The sequence below is a fragment of the Panthera pardus genome, unplaced genomic scaffold (assembly GCF_024362965.1).
Source record: "Panthera pardus isolate Hobbes unplaced genomic scaffold, ASM2436296v1 HiC_scaffold_13, whole genome shotgun sequence".
NCBI lineage: Eukaryota > Metazoa > Chordata > Mammalia > Carnivora > Felidae > Panthera > Panthera pardus.
This window is the reverse complement of record NW_026526688.1, coordinates 172,102,413-172,121,606: the sequence shown is the minus strand read 5'-3', so window position 1 is coordinate 172,121,606 and position 19,194 is coordinate 172,102,413. Positions and strand designations below refer to the sequence as shown.

At 38.4% G+C, this 19,194-nt stretch overlaps 2 protein-coding genes across 3 annotated transcripts in view; one reads left to right on the top strand and one right to left on the bottom strand.

The window, feature by feature from the left end:
* WDR19 (WD repeat domain 19) overlaps nt 1–820 on the top strand; it is a 113,275-nt gene extending 112,455 nt beyond the window's left edge. For both annotated transcript variants that reach the window (XM_019413964.2, XM_019413961.2), the window contains one exon: nt 285–820. In XM_019413964.2, coding sequence (XP_019269509.1) covers nt 285–297 — 13 coding nt within the window. In that variant the 3' untranslated portion in view covers nt 298–820. The remainder of the gene's footprint in view (nt 1–284) is intronic.
* Nucleotides 1–19,194, bottom strand: part of RFC1 (replication factor C subunit 1) — a 79,697-nt gene that overhangs the window by 1,977 nt on the left and 58,526 nt on the right. The window contains exons 12-24 of the mRNA XM_019413987.2: nt 18,448–18,552; nt 15,422–15,821; nt 13,745–13,854; nt 12,023–12,137; nt 10,405–10,496; nt 10,062–10,199; nt 9,826–9,921; nt 9,603–9,701; nt 8,114–8,268; nt 7,887–8,004; nt 5,882–6,027; nt 2,267–2,480; nt 947–1,138 (exon numbers count right to left, since the gene is read on the bottom strand). Of these exons, the coding sequence (XP_019269532.1) occupies nt 947–1,138; nt 2,267–2,480; nt 5,882–6,027; nt 7,887–8,004; nt 8,114–8,268; nt 9,603–9,701; nt 9,826–9,921; nt 10,062–10,199; nt 10,405–10,496; nt 12,023–12,137; nt 13,745–13,854; nt 15,422–15,821; nt 18,448–18,552 (1,980 nt within the window). The remainder of the gene's footprint in view (nt 1–946; nt 1,139–2,266; nt 2,481–5,881; nt 6,028–7,886; nt 8,005–8,113; nt 8,269–9,602; nt 9,702–9,825; nt 9,922–10,061; nt 10,200–10,404; nt 10,497–12,022; nt 12,138–13,744; nt 13,855–15,421; nt 15,822–18,447; nt 18,553–19,194) is intronic.

Here is a 19,194-nt window from a genome sequence, read left to right as displayed (position 1 = left end):
ACGTTAATTTCTACAATAAAGCAAATCTTTACCTGCAGCTTAGTAAGAAGAAAGAGTGTAAACATCTTCCATTACTGCTACCCCTGACGAGCTTACTTCCAAGAAATGGCTAGCTGAAGCCCTCAACTACCGAAAAGCTATTTAGAATCTAGAACTAAGATATGTTACCCAGGCATGCAATTTCTTGGATTTGGCACATAGGTATATTTAGGAAAGACAAAATGAGCAGGCAATACAAATAGGATAACGTTTTAATGAAGAATTTCCTTTTCTTTTGGTTTCAGATTAGAGATCTAAACACGTTCAGTTTGAGAAGGGGAGAGAGGGAGACAACCTCTTATGTCTACACAAGACTAGAGAACTACACCGGAGAAGGCCACCTTCCTACTCCTGCATATACAAACCAGAAATGAGGGACAAGAATGACACACACTAAGGACAAAAAAGAACACAGACTACATTCCTTTGTCTTAGCCAATGGTAAACAGTGGGCTGATGCCATAAATGATTTTAATCTTTTCTAGCACAAGGATGTTTTATTCTGAGGAAAATTCTATAGGCAGTTCAATGGCTACTGCAAAACACAAAAAAACAGAAGGGAGAGATGGTTTCATTGAAAATGTTTTTCTTGATTAATCTGTAAAAATCTGTCTCTAGGGTAAAGCACACACCAATGGCCAAATAAAAAATGGTATTTTTTCTAACAGGGCATATGATGATCAGATCAATATGATGGCCTATTTTTTTGCTATCTGGCTCTTACACTATTATAAATAGCTGACTGTTTACAAGAATAAAATCTACACCTTCTCCACCCTCACTCAGTGTAATGAATACAAAAACTTAAATAGGCCCTGAATAATTTCAGAAGGCAAGTTATACACAAGAAAAGATAAACTACTAAGGGACTATCATGGCATTTGCTGTCTGAAGCTTAAAATATTACCTTGATCATTGCATCAGTTTCCATAGAATCTTGGTCTTTCTCATCAGCTTGAGAGTCATCTTCATTTAACTCTTCACTGTATTCAGAATCCAGTGATGCGCCTGTGCTGTGTCTGGGTGTCTTCACTGCCTGGAGTGAATATGGAGTAAGGTGGACTTCCTTATTGTAGGTTCTTGTGAACGCTGCTTTCACCTATAGGAAAGGAACCGAGGGAGTTGGTTAATGATCTAAGTGCCAAACAACCTTTCAAATAGTTTTGCAAGACTCTGCAAGACCCCTGAAGTATTCTGCAAAATATTTATGCAAGTTCATGTAAGTATATGTATATACATTTTTCTATAAAGAAGTCCCATATTTTTCATGACATTCTTAATAGAGCCTATGACTCAAAAAAATAAGAAACAGTATTTGGGAACATTAGGCAGAGAAAAGAAAAAACTGTAACTCATCATTTTTGCCTATTCAGTGCATTCCACAGTTCTACAAAGTGAGAAGCAGTGAATCAAATCAAAAAAGACTTACAATAAAGTACAAGTTAAAGTTGGTCTTTAATTACCACAAAATACATAAATTACCATGACAGTGGTTACTTCAAAATACTAGGTAACTTGAAGTCTTAACTTGAAGCTTCTAAACATGACTGTAGAATTACTCCTTGAATTCAAACAATGGAGATCTCTTGTGAGAATTAACTCATAACCATAAAGTCAGATCAAAATTCTGGAGAAGGCAAGCCACACGGAATAAATAGGTCTTTTACAACGGCACCAAGAAACTGGCACAAGTGTGTAAGGTACTGGATATTACAAATTCATGTTATGTCACTTTGGTTTTTTCATGCTCATTATACAAAAAAAAAAAAAAAAAATAGGGGATACATTATTACATAACAGATTGTCCAACTATGATAAATACTAAATTCATACATTAGGCAGACTGAGAAAAAGTATAAAAATCCTCAGTCCATAAATACTTGCTTCTTTTCATAATGTATTACCACCGTCTTATTTACTTTCCCAGGCTTATCTACACCCCCCCCATAAGGAATATATTTAGATTTGCCTCTGAGATTTCACGTTTTACTTTTCCACTCAGCATAAAGCAATGACAAAACTACAAACTACAAGGTCAAATCCAGAAGTACATTCTTAATAGTGCACGCAAATAGTATCTTTGGAAAGCATAGGCCATAAGAAGCAAAAGACATTTAAGAAGAAAAAAATTAAACCTTTTTAAAGTACCTACAACATCTCTGAAATAGTCCTAGTACAAGCCTGGTAATCACAAAGTGATGGAAAACGAGTGGGTTACACAATTTACCTTGGGATCCAACTTGGAGAAGAGACTAGGTTTGCCTCCCCAGCTGCTAATTTCCATAATATTCTCAAAGTCTTCTTTCATCAAGTAGTATGTGTCCATAAGAGCAATAACATCCTGTACTCCTTCTACCCCTTGGGAGATCAAGGGCTGTACAAGTGCATCCCTTATATGTGACAGATAATCCATGTTTACAGTCCTTTTGCTGGAATAAGTTCTTAAACCAAAACAAAAGAGATACCTATAGTCAATGGCAAACCACCACCAACTCAAGTCATAATGTGCTGGATAGAGTTCAATCCACTTTTAAAAATGCCCAATGTAATGTCTACTATTTACCAGCCGGTATAGGGAAAGCCTAGCACTACACCATCAGGGTAATGGATACACACCAGTGTGCTCAAAGGGAATTTACTACTTATCTCGAATCAGTGAATGACAAACAAACATAGGTTCTACTTCCAATCTACTCTTAAGGCCTAGGCAACAAAAACATTTCTATGTACTCCTTATAGCCAAAGATTACTCATTCCCAGTTCCAAATCTTAAATGCATCAGTAAAAGGCAGTGAGATTTCCTACCTCAAGTGCCACTGTTACTTCCTATATGAGGGTCTGTAGCACCTTTTGATCTCTGATTATAACATGCAAAATTACATATGAATGTTTCTCTCATATTTCCTTGTACTGTACTATTACTCTGAAATCCTTAGTTCTAGAGCAGGGTTTTCCCCAGACTAAGAAAACTGCAGAAAACGTCCCTATAGAATCACAAGGTGGTCCACACTGGTGAGGGGAAGGCTTTGGGAGAAAGTCTCTGATTTGCTGAGAACTACAATGTTATCATGAAATGACAGTTTCTCTCTCTCAAATACTGTCACTCACTCAAATACTGTCACTCAAAGACAGAAAATAGCTGAACAAAACAAAATCTAAATCTAAATCTTTCCAAGCCAGCTACCACCATCATCAAACCAGACAATTATATGTATGCATACTTCAAACAACAAACCTCAAAAGCTGCTGGGCTTCAGAACCCATAAAAATTTTAAAATTACTAATGGGTCCTGCTCTTGCTTTCAGGTAAACTGGGTCTGAATCACAAGAATCCACAGTTTTCTTGATCAGAAATCTAGAACCCTGTCCCACGAGAGCTTTACTACCTAGGCAAAGAATCCCAAAAATTCCTATTTTTTTTTAAGTTTATTTATTTATTTTGAGAGAAAGGGAGGGGGCAGAGAAAGGGAATCCCAACCTGGCTCTGTGCTGTCAGAATGGAGCCTGATGTGGGGCTCAGTCTCACGAACCGTGAAATCATGACCTGAGCCGAAATCAAGAGTTGGACACTCAACCAACGGAGCCATCCAGGCGCCCCCAAAAACTCTTATTTTAAATTCACCCATTTCCTCTAGATTCAGTCTTCCATAACCAGGCACACTAGTTAGCTGAAGACAAGTATGAGCCCATAAGCTCCAGTGCCTAAGAAAATCATGAAACCTTTTCCAAAAGTATTTTCTTATATTTGTTACAGCACTGTTACCTTCTACTAGAAATCACAGAAATAACTCTAGAAAAGTCTAAAGGTATCATTTAATGTTCCTAAATCAAGGGTTCATAAACTCAGAAGTCTGTAATTCCCCTAACATTATTTGTACGTTAGTGCAGTTTGGGGGTAATAAGGACCAAAGAGCTTTCAGATTCTCAAAGGCATGTATAACCCCAATAAGAACTAATAATAAAATTGCACTTCCATTTTTAAAGAGAAACTGAGATCTATAAAAGTTCAATGACTTAACCAAGGTAAATAGAAAGGTCCTAATTTACTTTAAAAATTGTGAAATGCACTGTAGATGTCCTTTGATAATAACAACGTCCTGTATATGATTCATGAAGAAACATTTATTGAGCAATTTTATCTGCTGGATGGGTAGGCCTCAGTTCCTACCACCAGAAATATTTGGTCTAATGGGAGAAGGGGACAAAAAACACAGCCATAAAACAAAATGGAAGTCCAGTGCTCACCATCTACATGAATATGGTGAGGGCATCAAAGACGGACACCCCCAGGGTACAGGGATGCATCACCTTTAAAAAGCAGAGTGCAGGGAGTAGGAAAAGAGCTGACAGCTGGGCCCCTCACTTGATCAATGAGAAGAGCAGTAGGGAAAACAGGACTCTCCAGTTTCTAGAGGCCGCTGACATCCCTTGGCTCATGGTCCAGTCCCTCTTCCCATCTTCAAAGCCAGCAATGTATCATCTTAAAAATGTCTTTTCTCTCTGACTTGACACTGCTCCATTTCTTTTTTCTTTTGTAAAGACCTTTGTAATTACATTGGACCTGCCCAGATAATTGAGGACAAACTTCCCACCTTTTTTTTTGTTTATTTATTTTTGAGAGAAAGAGTGAGCAAGGGAGGGATGGGAGGGGGAATCCCAAGCAGGCCCCGCATTGCCAGTGCAGAGCCCAATGCTCTGACCTGAGCCAAAATCAAGAGTTGGATGCTCAACCTACTGAGCCACCCAGGTGCCCTGACAAATTTCCCATCTTAAGGGAAGAATAAATTTATATTATTCTAAAGCATTAAGTTTTGGTAATCTATTATAGCAGAAATAGAAACTAATACAAGAGTGGCAAATAAAAGACCCATGCCAAGGCTATGAAGAGGGAACACAGAATTTTACAAAACCAGAAGAAAGGAACTATTTCAGCTCAACTTCAAACAAAAGTTAAGAGTGGACCAATATTGGGGCACCTGGGTGCTTAGTCAATTGGGCATTCCAATCTTGATTTCAGCTCGGGTCCTGATCTTACAATTCCTGAGTTCAAGCTCCATATCGGGCTCTGTGCTGACAGTGCAGACTGCTTGGGATTCTCTCTCTCCGCCCCTCCCCTGCTCCTGTTCTCTCTCTCTCTCTCAAAATAAATAAACTTACAAAAAAAAGTGGACCCATGTTAATATTCCCTCCAGAGATCAGAGAGAGAAATAAGATTGCTCAAGTGGTTCTTCATGGTTACAAATGAATTCCTAAGGTTCACTTAATATTTGTGCACCTGCACATTTTCCAAGTTTCTAAACTTTAACAAAACAAATAACAAGAATTTTTGAACTTCATTAAACTTCTCCAAACACATTTGTTTTCAGTCATCTGCATGTCTGCCTCCTGTTGTTATATGCTAAACTGTGTCCCCTCTCCTAAATGACCAGGTCAGTTTCCTACTAGGGAGGTAAAAACTAGTTCATTTATTTAAATAGTCCCCTTTTTCCTATGAAGTTATTTGGGAGCTGAGACATTACGTACGCCTACTAGTAATAGGCATAGTCAGTAATAAATAGTAGCACTACCTCAGATTTACAGAGCTTTAAAATTTATCTTAAAGTTATGGCACATTTACCATCTGGGTTTAAATTCCAAAGTATCCTTTTAAGTGATAAAACAATTGTTATACTGATTATAGATAATAAAACTCAGGTCCACAAACTGTAAGGAACTTATCCAGGATCATTTATCTAGTTGCAGCAAAATAAACTAAAGCCCAAATCTTGTGCTTATGTTGTCCTAAATGTGCACACTGATAACACATGGCGTAATCATGGAGACATGGAGTAACAGCACTTACCTGAGACCCATGTGCTGTGCTAGGTCCTGTACAATACGATCGTGTTTGCCGGCAGATGAGTGCTTCCCCAACCAGCTTGGGAAGGTAGGAAACTGGGTCATGTACCCCCTCATTAACTCTCCAGGAAGAACACTGGCATAAATGGCCTGAAAAAAAAAAAGTGCAGTCCAAAATCTGATTCAGTACAGAGCTTCCTACACAGCTGCCAGCTTCCAAGGAGTCTCTGGCAAATGAAGCAACGCTGTCCCAGGTACCTAATTCCAGGGCATCACACCCTTCCCCTCTGCCTCTCATCTGTTGGTATGGCAAACTTCTCCCAGAGAAAACAACAGATCGGTCCAAAACCCGTCATGGTCCTCAGAGAGACCATCTTGCCAGTTCATTCAGGCTTCTCAACCACTGATCCCAACATACCAGTTACTTCATTGTGTCAATGTCACAGGAAAGACTTTAAGAGGAATAGGATTACCTTTAACATAAACTACTGATAGCACAGGTGAATCAAGACATGGAAAACTGAATAGAGTATCAAGTAAATTGAGAAAAGATTTTTAAAACGGTATCCTTGAATATCTTCTAGATCCAGGACTCATACTTTTTAAAGTTGGAATTATACATAAATTTTGTATCCTGCTTTACTCTAGTAATAGACTCTCATAAGCATTTTTTCATATTAAACAATCTTTATAAATAATTTTAAGGACTACATAATGTTCCATCAAAAGTATTTACCATAATTAATCATTCTCCTATTGCCAGACATGGAGATTTTCTCCAATTTCTTACGCTATCAAAACTAATGTAATATTTTTGTACATTAAGCTTTTCCTATGTTTCAAATTATTTCTTTAGGATAAAATCTTGAAGGTACAATTATTAGTTTAAAAAATGAACACTTTGGGGCACCTGGGTGGCTCAGTCAGTTAAGTGTCTGACTCTTGATTTTGGCTCAGGTCATGAACTCACAGTTCATGAAATGGAGTCTGGAGTCAGGCTTCACACTATTAGGGTGGATTTTCCCTCCCTCTGCCCCGCCCCACCTCTCTTTCTACTCCTCCCTCTGCTCATGCTCTCTCAAAATAAATGAACTTTAAAAAAAATGAACACTTTTAAAACATAAGAGAAGGGATTCTTTATATCCAGAATGAATATTGTTTTATTATTGTTTTCAGATAATGTGTAGGTTGGATTAAGACAAGAGTAAGCCTTCCGGAAGTCCCTTATCACTCAGGCCAATAATACAGTACAAATATGCAAAGCTCAAGAACAAATAACACTCTTAATTATGACAGTCTGCAAAATTCTGTTTTGAGTAGAAGCTACCACAACCCAGATAACGTACTGAATATAAAACTGCCTCTTGAGCAATGATGAAGAAAATCAGAATTCACATATCAGAGGCCCCTGGGTGGCTCAGTCAGTTGAGCGTCCAACTTCAGCTCAGGTCATGATCTCATGGTTCATGAGTTTGAGCCCCGCATCTGGCTCACTGCTGTCAGTGCAGAGCCCACTTCAGCTTCTCTGTCCCCCTCTGTCTCTGCCCCTCCCCCACCTGCACTCTCTCAAAAATAAACAAACGTTAAAAAAAAAAAAAAATTCACATATCAGAAAAGTGGCTGCTGATCTGCTCTAGCTATCCTACTTTAAGTAGGAGCTACTTAGCAACCATCTGGGAGAGCCAAGAATGACAAAAAAGAAATGGGATTCTTAGGGTAAAACAGAGCAAGTAACACTTTTGACTAACATCTTATTTATGACCAGAATCTAATGTTCCTATTTCTACAGGTCCATTTACATAAAAACATTTTGAAACACTGAAAAATAGGGCAATTTTTAAGAAATAGACAATAGTGACCACAGAGTGTTTTAATCTCTAACAGACTGTATTTTTGCCATAAGAGCCATAATGTTTATCTGGTATTTCAAATAGCTACAAGAGCTAAAAGCTATTTTTTTCTCTTTAAGTAAAGCAGAGTCTGCATTTTAAGGACAGCCCTATGCTTACCTGCGTGGGCAGAAGACTCCAGTTTTGCTTACTCCGGATCTGACGGTCCACTAGGTCACCATCACATATGCTATCTGCTGCTCTGCTTAAAAGCATCAAGTGCTTTTTCATGTCACCCCTGCAGAAATAAACCAGTCTGGATTACAGCACTGTCCATACCTCAGACCCCTCTCTCCCAGGTATCTGGAGGATACAAATTCTACCCCTCACTAGCTCTGAACACTCACCCTGCAGCTACAGGCTTCACATGTACGTAGTTCTCCTGGACAAAGAGGGGTGCTATTGAATAATCATGAAAAAAGAGATCTGACTTGTCCATAAGCGACATATGAGCAGTCTCCTCTCCAGCTGCAAACACTTTCCGGGCAACATCAAATGGGCCCTAAAAAAAGGGAGGGACAAACCTAGCAAAATGGCCAATGTCTAAAATACTGACAACATTAAATGCCGGCAAAGATGTGGAGCAACAGGAACTCTCATTTACTGCTGGTAGGGGTGCAAAATGGTGCAGTCACGTGTAAGACAGACTGTCAATCTTTCTGCAACAGTGAATATACTCTTAGTATACCATCCAGCACTTGTGCTCCTTGGTATTCACCCAAATGAATTAAAAACATACTACACAAAAAAACCTGCATGGATCTTTACATCAGCTTTATTCATAACTAAAAATTTGGAGGCAATCCAGATGTCTTTCAGTAAGTGAATAAACTGTGACACATACAGACACTGGAATACTGGAATATTATTCAGCACAAAAATAAGGCCATGAAAAGATATGGAGAAACCTTAAATGCATGTTACTAATTCAAAGAAGCCAATCTGATAAGATTATATACTGTATGATTCCAACTATATGACATTCTGAAAATGATGAAACTACAGAGACAATAACAAGATTAGTGGCTGTCAGGGGTTCAGGGAAGGGATGGATGAACAGGCAGAGTATAGAGTATTTTTACGACAGTGACAGTATTCTGTGTGATACTACAATGGTGGATACAAGCTATGATATATTTGTCAAAAGCCATGGAATGTACATCAAAAGTGAAAGAACCCTAATGTAAACTATGGACTTTGGGTAATAATGATGTACCAGTACATGTTCAGCTGTAACAAAGGTACCACTCTGGTGGGGCATATTGCCAGTGGGAGAGGTGGTATGAGCCTGAGGGCAGGGGATATAAGGGAAGTCTCTGCACCGTGTGCTAAATTTTGCTATGAACCGTTTAAAACTGCTCCTAAAAAAGTTTATTGATGAAAAAAAAAGAGGGAGAGAGGGGGTTAAAAACACTGCTTCATCATTGCTCTAGCTGTAATAATAAATTCTGACTACTGACTACATGAAATAGAATAATTGATACAGACTTCTAGTTTCAGAGAGGGTATTAAATTATAAACCATTTTAAACAGATTATTCTGAACAGTTCCAAAACTTCAAAACATGAAATCTATACATAAGGGACCCTGAAAAGGCCATCTTATAACTACTGGAGCATGAGTATAATTTAAAACTTTCATTTCTCATAATTTACAATATATACTAGCAGCCCTTGAGGAAAAATTCATCTGAATTGGAAACATTTTAGCCATCTTTCTTATTGTAAATATCAATAGATTCTATAGGTGTGTCAAGGAACTATAATAACTATTAATATAAGCAGAAGAAATGCTTTAGCATGAGAAAAGTACTTAAGAAATGGAAACTTATCTTACCAGTTTGATATCCTTTTTCGCTCTATGAGAATCAGCCTTGGCCTGGTCATAGGTTAGTGCCTTACTTCGTGCACACCACATACTCAGATTGTGTAAAACCTAAAAGAAATCAGAAATAAGACATGGTCAAAGTGAGAAAATAATGCTACTCCTCCTCCCTGAAAAGTTGAAGGCATTAATTCAAAAGAATCAGCAACTGTTACATAATATATATTTAATTTACCTGTCTGATATCTTGATTGGCTCCCAAAATTATTTCATTCATAGCTGGAGGGGGGATCTTTAAACCCTCTTTAAATGCAATAGACATCATAGCACCCTGAAATTTACAAAGGGGAATCTTAAATGATTTTAACTCATATAATCAAACATTTTTTAAATATTTATCAGGTATTTTTAAAAACTGACCAAAAAATAAGAAGGATAGTGTGATGGGGGAAAAAATTCCCATCATCGTACCTTAATCTGTTCAACTCGAGGTCTTTGAAAACGAAGATCAAAACAATAATGAACCAAAGAACGAATCTTGGGATGATTTCTATCATTGCACATACAAATAATGGGAATTTTTGTATGTTTTATCAAACCAATTAATTCCTGAAAGGCAAATTTACAACATAAAATAATTATTTAAAAAAACAAAATACTATACACAATGTATATATTTTAGGTTTTGAAAACCTCCTTGGCACCACACTTTAATTATCACAGCATAATTAGTTCTTTAAATATTAAAAAAAAAAAAAAAAAAACTAAAAATCAACAGTAAAATCAAACTGCAAAAATACATGGTTTTCATTACCTGAATTCCTCCCCTGTCCTCATTGCCTGCCATGCCATCTACTTCATCCATGATGACAGCATGTTTCATGCTTACTGAATGGGCACCTCCACCTGACCCATGTTGAGAAGCAATGAAATGGGACAAAAAAATAGCAATTGTTCAAATGCTGCTGCTTTATAAAAACCATGTAAAACATTTCAAACTGGTAATATAGGTCCATGGTACAAAATGCAAGAGGCACAAGCATATGCAAATGAAAAGAAATTCTCCCTCTACCTTTGCCCGCTAGGGTGTCCCTATACATATTAAAAACATGTGTGCATAAAAATATACATCTTGGTTTTATCATTCAATATGTTTCAGTGATCTGTTTCTTATCTGTAGATACAGAACACCTCTTTTTTTTTTTAAGTTTACTTATTTCAAGAGAGAAAGCATGTGCACGTACCAGCGGGGAAGGGGCAGAGAGAGAGAGAGAGAGAGAGAGAGAGAGAGACAGAAGAGAGAGAGAATCCCTAGCAGACTCCACGCTTAGCGCAAAGCCTGAAGGGGGCTCGATCTCATGACTGCGAGATCACAAACTGAGAAAATATCAAGTCAGATGCTCAACTGACTGAGCGACCCAGGGGCCCCTAGAACACCTTATTTTTTAAGGCTGTTTAATAATATCCTACTTTACACATGTATCATAATTAATTGCTATCTATTGATAAAATATGAAGATGCTTCCAACCTTTTGCTATTATAAATCATACTAAATGAATATTCTCACATATCATTTTGCATATTCATATATATATATATATACATACACATATATATATATGTGTATGTATATAACACAACTGCTAAATTCCAAGAATTAGAAATTCTAGGCTAAAGGGTCTGTGTAATACAACTTTGAGAAATACCGCCAGACTACTCTCCAGAGCAGTACATATTAACACTCCCACCAGCCATGTAGAAGAGTGATGTTTCCTGAGCAAATCCTTTTTAATAATGATTTTCTACCAATGAAAGTACCAAGAATTCAGGTGACCATGCAATATCCACCACTGGTTCTAAATATGCACTATTTAGACTGTAATTTGAGCATCTTATTTTTCTCATAAACTCTGGCCATACCAGACCACCAACTACAGCCTGAAACACAGTGGCACCTTCACAGTTTCTTCTCCTCTGCTATTATCTTTGCCTATATGACCTCTTCCACCACAAAGGATCCTCTCTCATCCTTCAAGACCTGTCAAACAAGTGTCACCCTTATCCTGGTAGCTCTCCTCAATGCCCCAAACAGAATCACTTCTGCATCTACAGGACTCTATCTATTACCTCACTCGTCACACTGTATTAGTTATTTATTTACTCTTTCTTCACAAGATTCACCTGTGAATCCTCTAAAAATTATGTGCAAAATGCGCAAGCAAGTCCATATATGTATTTTAATACATTCTCAGAAACCGCTAAAACCTGGGGGAATATAAGAGAAACTGTTGTCCTACAGAAGTTCCACCATTAGCCCCAGGAGTTAAGCACGGTGCCTGGCACACAGTTATGTTCAATACTGGTTACTAAACATTGAAATGAACTTGTTTTCCTTACATAACCAAAGAAAACAGTTCAAATACCCACATACTTGAATAAAAGCCCGTGATGCTGGTATTGTTCAGTGATTCAGCAATAATCTCCTTCAAACTGTTCTTACTCCGAGTGTCACTTGCATTCAGTTCCACGTAGCTATATCCTAATTCCTAATCAAAATATGGAAACTGTTACTATCACAATGCAAATTATTAACCCTTCCCCCCCAAAAAACAAGGCAATGAATGAAGAGGATAGAAAAATGACATAAGGAACCATGGCTAAAAAAGATGAAGGCAATGAGATTATAGCATGCCTCACAATACTGAGATTATATATATAATACATATACACACACATACACACACATACATACACATACGCATCACACATACACAAAATACAAGTTTGGTCTTAAAACTTCAGCTGATAAATCACTAATCTAGAAGCATATACTTGAACAAGCAATATTACTAGGTTTGCTTCTTCAAATCCTATAAAGAATTAAATATACCCATCCCAAGATTTTATAGTATCAGATACAGAATCAAAGAAACCAAAAATCATTCTTGACTCTTCAAGATAAAGTTAAAGCATTCGTTATCAAACCATTCCAATATAAAATCTTTCCAAGCTGTGGAAAATCAAGTTATTCTGACTCATTTCCCAAAACTGATTCTACTGATAAGCATTACGATATGCGTTAATTCAATTCCCCTCCAAAATAATATAATAATAAGGGAGAAAAGAGTCATGCTCACAATTGTAAGACTAGGAAAAAAATTTTTGGTTTTTTTTAATGTTTATAATAGAATAGAAAATATGTACTTGTTATACCAGCTAAATATTTATGATCTGGTCCATAAAACAAGGACACAACAAAACCACCAGCTTATAGGATAAGGGTTGGGAAATGCAGTAATAAATTTAAAACAAGTTTACTATCCCTCATTTTATCATTCTGATACCACTTCACGTATGACCTCACACCATTCTGATACAGGAACTTTGGTTTGCTCTAGTGTCTCCTCATCTCACTGTCTAGATCTGGCGGCCACACAGGGAGGAGCAAAGGCAGGCTCCCACGGCAGTGAAGGATCAGACTAGCTGGGTTCATACTGTGGCACCAGCCTCCACTGTAAGCCCATTTCATTTGTCACATGAGCATGGTAAGAAAACACATATTCATACAGAGAATTCTTACAAGAGTAAGTAAAATATCTTTATCCATCAGAGTCTATAAGACCTATTTATATTACCCAAAAGATAATGTACCTAAGGGCTTAGCACATTGCCTGGCACACAGGTAAATATTCCTATTATTATAATTACCAATATTAAGAAAAATGATGAAAATGAAAAATATCCCCAGAATCAAAATAAATTCTTTTTTTTTTTTTTTAATTGTTAACATTTATTTTTGAGAGAGAAAGAAAGAGCACAAGACGGGGAGAGGCAGAGAAAGAGGGAGACACAGAATCCGAAGCAGGCTACAGGTTCTGAGCTGTCAGCACAGAGCCCGACGCAGGGCTCGAACTCACAAACTGTGAGATAATGACCTGAGCCGAAGTCGGACACTTAACCGACTGAGCCACCTAGGTGCCTCCCCAAAGTAAATTCTAAAGGTTTAATTTTGGCAAAATATATACATAGGTTAAAATATATACAGGTTAAAATACATATACCATGGACATGCTAACACCCATGTGTATGTATCTCCTACACATGCTCATTTCTGGGTTAGCTTTCCAACTGCACTCCGGGACAGGACACTCACCTGACAAACCAGAGACGCTGTGGTTGTCTTGCCCACACCTGGAGGGCCAGAGAGCAGTGCCGCTTTGAAACTAGAGCCATCATCTTTGCCAGCAAACTTACCAAACTTTGCTGCCAGGAAAAAAGAAGTTCCAGAGAGTTAACTTCTATTAGTTACCCAGGAGAAATTCAGGAATGGCAGGAATCATTCCTTGTGCATAAACTTAGCATCAAGAGCAGTCCTCCAGTTTACTTCTAAATTTACAAAATACTTTCTACAAACCATAAACGTTTCCAGGCATTTAGTGAAGCTCTACTCCCTACCTCACTTACACCCAAAATAAAACACTAAAACTAATGAACTCTGAAATTCTGATTTGAAACCATAATTTTATGAGTTTCCTTTCCTACAAAAAGCACAGGTCAAGGAGCAGAGTACCTGGGTCCCAATCCAAACTCTAGCTATCCTAACTCCACTGCTTACCAACTGAGAAAAGTGATTTAATCCCTCTGGGCCTATTCCCTCCTTTGTAAAATGAGGGTAACATTCTTTTTGATCACAAAAAGAATGAACTGAAGATGGTGTGTCTGCAACTATCCTGCACAGTTTGACTCTTGAGCATTCTTCTGCCCTTATCGCACAGGTGCCTGACTCATCAAGAGTGCTGAGTACCCACACAATGACTGAGAGAGAGATGGTTACAGGCATGGGAAAAGAGACTATAGTTCACCTGAAGCCTTATCAAGTCTTTTCCAGGCACACAAAGCACTATATCCCCTTTTAAGGTAGATTTTATGTGGTTTCAGAAAGGGAAAAAGAGTCAAATATAACCATGTATCGTTACAATTACATCATCCAACCGTCATAAATAAGCTGACAACAACAGCCAATGTCTAGTGACCACCTGCACACTGATAAGCCAGTCACCACCCTGGGAATTCACCGTACTGCTCACTAAATTTTGCCTTCTTATTTCTCACACAGTATCCTCCAGGGCTGCGGGTGACGCTCAGAAAAACACTACTAACATTTGTGATCTCAAATCTCAGTTTCAAGAATACCCTAGACATTAAATACAGACCGTGACTGTTCATTTTCCATGACAAATGCATGGTGAACAAGTACAGAAACCAGAGCTCAGGCCTACTAAAAGCAAATGTGCTGCTGGGATTTTTAGGCTGCTGACTCCATCAGTGTGCCTCAGCTGTTTATTTGCACCTTTCTCCCCCAACTCTCCTTAGCACTTTCCATGGCCTCGCTCTCACGTGTCTTCAGAATTGGTCCCTGTGTTCTCTCCCACCCAACACTCCTACCTCCCTTCACTAGCTAACTCCTCTTTGGTTTCCAACTCTTTGCTTAGCTATCCCTTCTTCCAGGGATGGGAGCACACATCCGCATCCCTGACCACATACCTCCATGCCCCTAGCACCCTATACTTACCCCTGTAACAGTACTTAGCACAAAATATCTTAACTGCTGGTTCACATATGTCTGTGACTGACTGAGCTCCTTGAAGGGGACTGATTTGTTCACAACAGCACCTCTGGGGTCTAGTATAGCACCTGGACTCAGAGCAGACTTTCAATAAACATTTGCTGAGAGATGAATGAACCAACTAGTATACTTTCTCAAATATGTGCAACTGAGCAATTACATGGTGACAGACACACACAAAAATGAATGAAGCTGTAAAATCACCGCGTTTCTTATCTTCAGATGGACTCTTGTGCCAGTTTTGGAGCCAGCGTAGGAGTTTGTTGGCACAGCTCTGGTCACCTTGCTGTCCGATTATGGTCTTGAGTGAGGTTGGCTTATATTTATCCACCCAGAGCAAATTTTCCACTTTGTTTTCACTGCAGTCATCAGCCAAATTCCTAGCCCGGCTGTCAACATTTGTCTCCTCAGCCACCTGCTCCTCGAAGTCCAGGGATCTCCAAATCGCACTTGTTTCCTTTTTTATTGACTTCATAGAGCTGCCCCTTTTGGGAGTCAGTCTGCTTTTTTTAGATTCTGATTCCTTCTTAGTTGGGCTAATTTTTCTTTTTCCTTGGTCAGTTTTTTGGGGTGTTCTTTCCAATTTGCACTTTTCTTTCTTCATCTTAAAAATTGGGAAAGTGAGGAAAAAAGAAACCTGATAAGATATACAGAATATCTATCCTGCTAAATGTACTTTACAGGGCAATCTGGGATAACCAAGTGAGCTACCCAACCTGGGTCTGGTTTTTCACCATGAACCCTGCTGTTGTGGAAATCACCACCTTCCAAATTTTAGCAAAATTAACAACACACACACCAAAAAGCACCCAAGTGCAAATTTTTAAGTGAGAGCATATTAGTTTGCAAATAGTAAATATTCCAAAATCAGTCTGAAATCCAAGGTGAAAGATTAAGAAATTTTTGTACCAGTTTTCTGACCAGTTAAAAGTTAACGCCTCCACAAAAACCTGTACACTAATATTCACAGCAGCCATTTATGTAATTATATATTATATATGAATTATATAATTGTGTTATTATTACAGCCAAAAAATAGAAACCCAAAATGGCCAACAACTGATGAATGAATAAAATGTGGTATATCCACACAATGTAATATTAATCACCACAAAAAAGGGAATAAAGTCTTGACACATGCACTTCAATGCAGCTGAACCTTAAAAACATACTGAGTGAAGACGTCAGAAACAAAAGGCCACAAATTGCATGTTTCCCTTCATATAAAATGTCCAGAATAGGAAAATCCATGGAAACAAAAAATTGAATAGTGGACACGGGGCTTCTTTTTGGAACAATGAAAATGTTCTAAAATTAGATACTGGTGATGGTTGTACAATCTTGTGAGTATACTAAAAATCTGACATACATTTTAAAAGGGTGAATTTTATGATGTGAAGGTCTCAAAAACAAGAAAAATAGTGCCTCTTTGCCAGTAACTGGATGCTGAAATTAGGAGGTAAATGTTTGAAGAGAAACAGGATATTATCCAAGTATTAAAGTTCTCTCCAAGATATTTTACAAAGGGAAAAACAGTCACTTTACTAGTGGAGATACCTGTCAGAAACCACCTTAACCAAGGTTAACAGCATCAGTAATAAGACATATTGACATCTACATCTAATACGATGCACTGAGAAGGACAAAATATCACTTCTGCAGTATTCCTGCCAAAAAATGCATAACCTCAATCTAATCAAAAGACATCAGAAAACCCAAACTGAGAGACATTCTACAAAACAACTAACTAGTACTCATTAAAAGTCTCAAGGCCAGGGGCGCCTGGGTGGCTTGGTCGGTTGAGCATCCGACTTCGGCTCAGGTCATGATCTCACAGCCCGTGGGTTCGAGCCCCGCGTCGGGCTCTGTGCTGACAGCTCAGAGCCTGGAGCCTGCTTCGGATTCTGTGTCTCCCTCTCTCTCTGCCCCTCCCCTGTTCATGCTCTGTCTCTCTGTGTCTCAAAAGTAAATAAACGTTAAAAAAAAAAAAAATCTTTAAAAAAAAAAAAAAAAGTCTCAAGGCCACAAAAAGGCAAGGAAAAGGCTGAGGAACTGTCACAGATTGGAGGTGATGAAGACACCCCAACAAAATGCAGTGTGGGATCCTAGAATAGAAAAAGGACAATTGAGGGAAAACGTGAAGTTTGAATAACACATGTACTCTTAGTTAACACTATGGTATCTGTTAATTTCCTGGCTTTGATAACTTCTATGGTTTTGTAAGTTGATAACATCAGGGGACACTGGGTGAAGGGCCAATCCAAATAATTTCCCATGACTGTTCTAACTGGAGTAAGTGGGAAGACAACCTCACCACCTGGGTGACAGAGCTGAGGACATTAAACCTGGACTTCTGGTACCTTTGCATCCTATACATGGAAAAGACCTGAACAGAGTGGAAATGAATGAAGATAATACTGGGAGAAGCAGAGAAGAAAACTGAAAGAGTTCTAAAAGCACTGTGGTCTCCAGATCCATAGTTCCGACATCAGACCCAGCCAGCCCATAATTTAGTTATGTGAGCCAACATGTTTTTCCTTTTTGCTAAAACTAATATGGGCTTCTGTCACAAATGAAAAAGTGCTAATAAGTTCTAAATGAAAATGAACTTAAAGTGCTGATACCTATAACATGTCCCTTAACGAACTCTTAAAAGCATTAAATATTTGCACAAAGTCACTGAAAGAATATGGAAAATATGGAAAGTTTAGTTAAGCAGATATGGTTAAGTGCAATACACTGCTCTCACTCTCCTTATATTTCTTTAAGGAAAGGTAAGAGGTGCCTGGGTGGCTCAGTCAGTTAAGCATCCTACTCTTGATTTCAGCTCAGGTCATGATCTCATGCTTCATGGGATCAAGCCCCAATCGGGCTCCATGCTGACAGTGTGGGGCCTGCTTGGGATTCTCTCTCTCTCCCCTTCTCTCCGCCCCTCCACAGCTCATGCTGGTGTGCACGGACACTCTCTCTCTCTCTCTCTCTCTCTCTCAAAATAAATAAACATTCAAAGGGAGGGAGGGAGGGAGGGAAAGGAGGAAAGGAAATACACCAAAGAAGACAGCCTAAAGCAGAATCCCCGCTCAGAAGGAAATAAGGTAGGTTCATCTGTGGTAGAGGGCAAAGTTAATCTTTTCGGCAACAGGCCTGTAGCCACTCACAAAATGTCTCTATGAAATAGGAAAATTGTTAAACGAACCAACTTAAATAAATCAAGTTCATTTTATACAAACCTCAGCTTCAACTGCAATTTCATACTTGGACTTCTTGCCTGGCATAGTTCGAATCAGATTCAATAGGCCATCTTCATCAATAATATTTGTCCCCAAAGCTGCTGCCTATTGATTAAAAATACAAATCATTAAAACTGTATCCTAACCATTACTTTCTGTTAAAGAAAAAATGATTCTAGGATCTGCTCACAGGTGAAAAACTATATTTATAAATTAGAAAAACTGGAATATTTTTTAAAAACATATTCATGAAAAAGTACCATTAAAAAGAGAAAATAACAGATACATCCCCTAAGAGTGATAGGTTGGCAATAGAGGTGACACACTACCCCTTTCTGGACTGTTTTACCTTTCCTTCTACCTAGGAAGGGCAAAGCCACTAGGGCCTCCCAGGATGGGCTTGTCCAAAGTCTGTTTTTCCCCCAATCTTCCCTATTTAAAAAACTCTGATGTGTCCATCTCCAAGTGATGAATTATGATTGAAGAATCAGAAAAGTCCTCATCCTCCCCAAACTCCCTTATAAGCTAATAATAGCCATGTGACAGCTCTGGGGAATGAGACTTAGAGGGAATTCTACAAGAGGTGTTTAGGGGAAACTCGTATAAGGCCAATCGCAGTTAGGGCAACATCTTGCCACTGCTCCCTTTTTCCTGACTTAAACGTGGACTTGAATGCCTAGAGGTACAGCTTCTTTGCAACACATGGCAACATCGCAAAGACTAAAGCTAACACAGTAAGTAAGGATG